This window comes from Eptatretus burgeri, chromosome 17 (genome assembly GCF_056783735.1).
Source record: "Eptatretus burgeri isolate ZD-2024b chromosome 17, Ebu_testis_v1, whole genome shotgun sequence".
In the NCBI taxonomy this organism is placed as follows: Eukaryota; Metazoa; Chordata; class Myxini; order Myxiniformes; family Myxinidae; genus Eptatretus; species Eptatretus burgeri.
The window spans coordinates 60,263,902-60,270,750 of record NC_140977.1 but is presented as its reverse complement, the minus strand read 5'-3'; the positions used below and the strand labels follow the sequence as shown (position 1 = coordinate 60,270,750).

At 44.9% G+C, this 6,849-nt stretch overlaps 1 protein-coding gene across 5 annotated transcripts in view; it reads right to left on the bottom strand.

Moving 5' to 3' along the window:
- Positions 1-1,646: 1,646 nt before the first annotated feature.
- AMDHD2 (amidohydrolase domain containing 2) overlaps positions 1,647-6,849 on the bottom strand; it is a 42,909-nt gene continuing 37,706 nt past the window's right edge. For 3 of the 5 annotated variants that reach the window (XM_085863015.1, XM_085863013.1, XM_085863014.1), the window contains 5 exons: positions 3,583-3,727; positions 3,261-3,368; positions 2,791-2,859; positions 2,583-2,684; positions 1,648-1,984 (listed from right to left, as the gene is read on the bottom strand). In XM_085863015.1, coding sequence (XP_085719141.1) covers positions 1,902-1,984; positions 2,583-2,684; positions 2,791-2,859; positions 3,261-3,368; positions 3,583-3,727 — 507 coding nt within the window. In that variant the 3' untranslated portion in view covers positions 1,648-1,901. Of the gene's footprint in view, positions 2,331-2,582; positions 2,685-2,790; positions 2,860-3,260; positions 3,369-3,582; positions 3,728-6,849 lie in introns of all 5 variants that reach the window. The other 2 variants (XM_085863016.1, XM_085863017.1) reach the window with 2 other exon arrangements.

Sequence of the window (6,849 nt, the reverse complement as noted above, 5' to 3'; positions counted from 1 at the left end):
ATTTCAGTCATCGAGCTAAACTTTCTGATAATTATCCAAACGTCTCAACTTTCACTCGTTCCTGATTGGCCAAACATGACGGTCTATCAATATTACCGGTTTCCATTTTGTAAAACATCGAATCAATAAGAACAATCAATGCACGTGATGTTTACAAAGTACTTCCCATGGACATGTGTGTGCATCGACAGCCAACAGGTGATGACGGAGCCTCCAAAACAGCTGTTTAATGCTGTGCCTCTTCCATCCCAAGGAGAAAAATAATTTTAAATGTGAGAAACAAATCTCCACACCTCTCCAAACTTACGACAATGCGTCCATATCAAGCAACACAAACATGGAGTACTGGCTGCTGCATCGAATTAATCCAATGCAGAACCAAGGAGATGTGCGCTCACACCTGTGACCGACGTCGATGAATCAAGGAGATGTGTGCTCACATCCGTGACCGACGTGGACGAATCAAGGAGATGTGTGCTCACATCCGTGACCGACGTGGACGAATCAATGAGTTGTGTGCTCACATCCGTGACCGACGTGGACGAATCAAGGAGTTGTGTGCTCACATCCGTGACCGACGTGGACGAATCAAGGAGTTGTGTGCTCACATCCGTGACCGACGTGGACGAATCAAGGAGTTGTGTGCTCACACCTGTGACCGACGTCGATGAATCAAGGAGATGTGTGCTCACATCCGTGACCGACGTGGACGAATCAAGGAGATGTGTGCTCACATCCGTGACCGACGTGGACGAATCAATGAGTTGTGTGCTCACATCCGTGACCGACGTGGACGAATCAAGGAGTTGTGTGCTCACATCCGTGACCGACGTGGACGAATCAAGGAGATGTGTGCTCACATCCGTGACCGACGTGGACGAATCAAGGAGATGTGTGCTCACATCCGTGACCGACGTGGACGAATCAAGGAGTTGTGTGCTCACATCCGTGACCGACGTGGACGAATCAAGGAGTTGTGTGCTCACATCCGTGACCGACGTGGACGAATCAAGGAGATGTGTGCTCACATCCGTGACCGACGTGGACGAATCAAGGAGATGTGTGCTCACATCCGTGACCGACGTGGACGAATCAAGGAGATGTGTGCTCACATCCGTGACCGACGTGGACGAATCAAGGAGATGTGTGCTCACATCCATGACCGACGTGGACAAATCAAGGAGATGTGTGCTCACATCCGTGACCGACGTGGACGAATCAAGGAGATGTGTGCTCACATTCGTGTCCGACGTGGACGAATCAAGGAGTTGTGCGCTCACATCCGTGACCGACGTGGACGAATCAAGGAGTTGTGTGCTCACATCCGTGACCGACGTGGACGAATCAAGGAGATGTGTGCTCACATCCGTGACCGACGTGGACGAATCAAGGAGTTGTGTGCTCACATCCGTGACCGACGTGGACGAATCAAGGAGATGTGTGCTCACATCCGTGACCGACGTGGACGAATCAAGGAGATGTGTGCTCACATCCGTGACCGACGTGGACGAATCAAGGAGTTGTGTGCTCACATCCGTGGCCGACGTGGACGAATCAAGGAGTTGTGCGCTCACATCCGTGACCGACGTGGACGAATCAAGGAGTTGTGTGCTCACATCCGTGACCGACGTGGAAGAATCAAGGAGTTGTGTGCTCACATCCGTGACCGACGTGGACGAATCAAGGAGTTGTGCGCTCACATCCGTGACCGACGTGGACGAATCAAGGAGTTGTGCGCTCACATCCGTGACCGACGTGGACGAATCAAGGAGTTGTGTGCTCACATCCGTGACCGACGTGGACGAATCAAGGAGTTGTGTGCTCACATCCGTGACCGATGTGGATGAATCAAGGAGTTGTGTGCTCACATCCGTGACCGACGTGGACATGAAGTGCACTTGTCAATCGTCGCAACGTTTCCAAACACGCTTCCCCGCAATGTAGGTGGCACTCACTCTCAGCTCATCATCCAATAACACAAAGTCTGGGGACACAACCACAAACCCGCCATGTTACATACAATAAACAGGCGCAGTGTATGAAAAGGAAGCGAGAAAGTTGGGGAGTCAGAGAGAAGATGAAAGGAGTGGGAAAATAATCGTAGCTTTTTGAGGGCTTGACCTATTTATGAACACGTGGCCACGAGTGAGTGAACGGTTCAGGTTTATGATTGGGAAATAACTTTGTAGGTGGTCACCCATTGTGGGGGAAGGGAATTTGTACTGCAGGCTGTCGGGCCCGACAAGGTTCAGGATATTTTCCAAAGATTGCCATGACTCGTCCAAGTGAAGGTTGCATCACAGTTTATACTTGTGGGTTTGTTGAGGAACCTGATTTTGAGAGATTGAGTTGAACAAGAGAGACAGAGAAATTAAATATGATAACTTAAAACAATTAAAATTCCAAGAACACACAATTCAATCGAGAAATTGTTATAATGTGCAAGTATCACGGGCGTGTTAAAGAAGAAGCAAACCTGGTGAAACCAACAAAGGGATAAAAGAGAGTTCACGATCGCTCAGAACACTTACCACCCACTGACGACCGAACAAAACCCTCCACACCATTCATAATCCACGAACCTGCATCCGAATTGTTGGCAAGTGTGCCTTTGCGATTGGAAATGCCGAGCATCTGCGCGGGGTGAAGGCAAGCCGCTTCGAGCGCAGCCTCAACGGAACACCCTGAGATGGACACAACACATCATGGATCCAGGGGTCTCAGGGTAATCCGGGGGTCTCTGGAGAAACAAAGTCGCTCAATCTTTTTTCTCTAAATGCGTTTCCTCACCGGTTGCTTTCCAGAAGTGTCGAACACACATATCCATGGTTGCGATACTTCCACAAAGAGTCTGCGTTCCTTTCAACAAACAATGCAAAACAAACCAACAACGACATTCAGAACACCAATGCACAGATCGCTGCGGAACATTATCCCGGACATACACGACGTTCCCTTAACTGAAGAGTGAAGACATAAGAAAACCGATGCTCTGTTAGAATGCCCTATTTATCAGTTGTGGGAGGAGAAGGGACGACGGGGATGTCGTGGGGGCGACGGCAAAGCCATTGGGGAGGGGAGGGGGGCGGCGCGGGGTGACGGCAAAGCCATTGGGGAAGGGGGGGGCAGCGCAGGGTGACGGAAAAGCCATTGGGGAAGGGAGGGGCGGCGCAGGGTGACGGCGAAGCGGAAGGTGAACCCTTCGTAATTTACTACGATATTGTCCTTATCCCAGCACGCACTGAACCACTCACACACACCTTCGACAAAGGCGTGGAGTCCTTGGATCTCAACATGCTGTTGGCCGAGTCGGTGGATTCCTGGAGACAACCCCATCGCCATAATGGCATCGGAAACAAGTACAATACCTACAGAGCCAGAACAAAGAGTAAACACTCTTGGTGTACCCATTGAAAAAAAAACATCCTCCCCACATGATTGCGGAAAGCTGCACAATATTGCTATCTCAGAGAAAGAAACAATTTCCACTTATCTATTGACATGCTCGATGCAGAGCATTGAACCTGAGCCTTTGTAATGGAGTAATTGAAGCACACACACCACGAAGCAACACATACTCACCAGTGGGGTGCGAACGGTGTGCAATCCGTAAAGCTGCAGGATTGGTGTGAATACCATCGGCAATCATTCCGTAATAGATAGTACGTCCTGGTGGAATTTGGTCACTCGTTAACAAACCGACAATACCTGGGTCCCTGTGATGGAACTGGAAAAACAAGCGAACAAATCAACCCAAACTTGTGGTCACAATGCTCATAGCTGCAACAGGAAAGGTGAATGCTGCTGTGCAGGATGCTTACAGGTGCGTAAAGGTGAAAGGTTATTGTTCAGGTGTGCCAAGACATGTAAAAGGTGCGAAGATGCTGTTTGGGGTGTTTTCAGGTATGCAAAGGTGAAATGTTGCTGTACAGGGTGTTCTGAGGTATCTAAAGATGAAATGTTACTGTGCAGGATGTTTTGAGGTATCTAAAGGTGAAATGTTATTGTGCAGGATGTTTTGAGGTATCTAAAGGTGAAATGTTACTGTGCAGGATGTTTTGAGGTATCTAAAGGTGAAATGTTATTGTGCAGGATGTTTTGAGGTATCTAAAGATGAAATGTTACTGTGCAGGATGTTTTGAGGTATCTAAAGGTGAAATGTTACTGTGCAGGATGTTTTGAGGTATCTAAAGGTGAAATGTTACTGTGCAGGATGTTTTGAGGTATCTAAAGGTGAAATGTTATTGTGCAGGATGTTTTGAGGTATCTAAAGGTGAAATGTTACTGTGCAGGATGTTTTGAGGTATCTAAAGGTGAAATGTTACTGTGCAGGATGTTTTGAGGTATCTAAAGGTGAAATGTTACTGTGCAGGATGTTTTGAGGTATCTAAAGGTGAAATGTTATTGTGCAGGATGTTTTGAGGTATCTAAAGGTGAAATGTTATTGTGCAGGATGTTTTGAGGTATCTAAAAGGTGAAATGTTGCTGTACAGGATGTTTGTAGGTATCTAAAAGGTGAAATATTGCTGTACATGGTGTTTGTCGGTATCTAAAGGTGAAATGTTACTGTACATGGTGTTTGTCGGTATCTAAAGGTGAAATGTTACTGTACAGGGTGTTTGTCGGTATCTAAAGGTGAAATGTTACTGTGCAGGATGTTTTGAGGTATCTAAAGGTGAAATGTTGCTGTACAGGGTGTTTGTCGGTATCTAAAGGTGAAATGTTGCTGTACAGGGTGTTTGTCGGTATCTAAAGGTGAAATGTTGCTGTACAGGGTGTTTGTAGGTATCTAAAAGGTGAAATATTGCTGTACATGGTGTTTGTCGGTATCTAAAGGTGAAATGTTACTGTACATGGTGTTTGTCGGTATCTAAAGGTGAAATGTTACTGTACAGGGTGTTTGTCGGTATCTAAAGGTGAAATGTTACTGTGCAGGATGTTTTGAGGTATCTAAAGGTGAAATGTTGCTGTACAGGGTGTTTGTCGGTATCTAAAGGTGAAATGTTGCTGTACAGGGTGTTTGTCGGTATCTAAAGGTGAAATGTTGCTGTACAGGGTGTTTGTAGGTATCTAAAAGGTGAAATATTGCTGTACATGGTGTTTGTCGGTATCTAAAGGTGAAATGTTACTGTACAGGGTGTTTGTCGGTATCTAAAGGTGAAATGTTGCTGTACATGGTGTTTGTCGGTATCTAAAGGTGAAATGTTACTGTACAGGGTGTTTGTCGGTATCTAAAGGTGAAATGTTACTGTGCAGGATGTTTTGAGGTATCTAAAGGTGAAATGTTGCTGTACAGGGTGTTTGTCGGTATCTAAAGGTGAAATGTTGCTGTACAGGGTGTTTGTCGGTATCTAAAGGTGAAATGTTACTGTACAGGGTGTTTGTCGGTATCTAAAGGTGAAATGTTACTGTACAGGATGTTTTGAGGTATCTAAAGGTGAAATGTTGCTGTACAGGGTGTTTGTCGGTATCTAAAGGTGAAATGTTGCTGTACAGGGTGTTTGTCGGTATCTAAAGGTGAAATGTTGCTGTACAGGGTGTTTGTAGGTATCTAAAGGTGAAATGTTGCTGTACAGGGTGTTTGTAGGTATCTAAAGGTGAAATGTTGCTGTACAGGGTGTTTGTAGGTATCTAAAAGGTGAAATGTTGCAGTGCAGGATGTTTTGAGGTATCTAAAGGTGAAATGTTATTGTGCAGGATGTTTTGAGGTATCTAAAGGTGAAATGTTACTGTGCAGGATGTTTTGAGGTATCTAATGGTGAAATGTTATTGTGCAGGATGTTTTGAGGTATCTAAAGGTGAAATGTTACTGTGCAGGATGTTTTGAGGTATCTAAAGGTGAAATGTTATTGTGCAGGATGTTTTGAGGTATCTAAAAGGTGAAATGTTGCTGTACATGGTGTTTGTCGGTATCTAAAGGTGAAATGTTACTGTACAGGGTGTTTGTCGGTATCTAAAGGTGAAATGTTGCTGTACAGGGTGTTTGTCGGTATCTAAAGGTGAAATGTTGCTGTACAGGGTGTTTGTAGGTATCTAAAGGTGAAATGTTGCTGTACAGGGTGTTTGTAGGTATCTAAAAGGTGAAATGTTGCAGTGCAGGATGTTTTGAGGTATCTAAAGGTGAAATGTTATTGTGCAGGATGTTTTGAGGTATCTAAAGGTGAAATGTTATTGTGCAGGATGTTTTGAGGTATCTAAAGGTGAAATGTTATTGTGCAGGATGTTTTGAGGTATCTAAAAGGTGAAATGTTGCTGTACAGGATGTTTGTAGGTATCTAAAAGGTGAAATATTGCTGTACATGGTGTTTGTCGGTATCTAAAAGGTGAAATATTGCTGTACATGGTGTTTGTCGGTATCTAAAGGTGAAATATTGCTGTACAGGGTGTTTGTCGGTATCTAAAAGGTGAAATGTTGCTGTACAGGGTGTTTGTCGGTATCTAAAGGTGAAATGTTGCTGTACAGGGTGTTTGTCGGTATCTAAAGGTGAAATGTTGCTGTACAGGGTGTTTGTCGGTATCTAAAGGTGAAATGTTGCTGTACAGGGTGTTTGTAGGTATCTAAAGGTGAAATGTTGCTGTACAGGGTGTCTGTAGGTATCTAAAAGGTGAAATGTTGCAGTGCAGGATGTTTTGAGGTATCTAAAGGTGAAATGTTATTGTGCAGGATGTTTTGAGGTATCTAAAGGTGAAATGTTATTGTGCAGGATGTTTGTAGGTATCTAAAAGGTGAAATATTGCTGTACATGGTGTTTGTCGGTATCTAAAGGTGAAATGTTACTGTGCAGGGTGTTTGTCGGTATCTAAAGGTGAAATGTTGCTGTACATGGTGTTTGTCGGTATCTAAAAGGT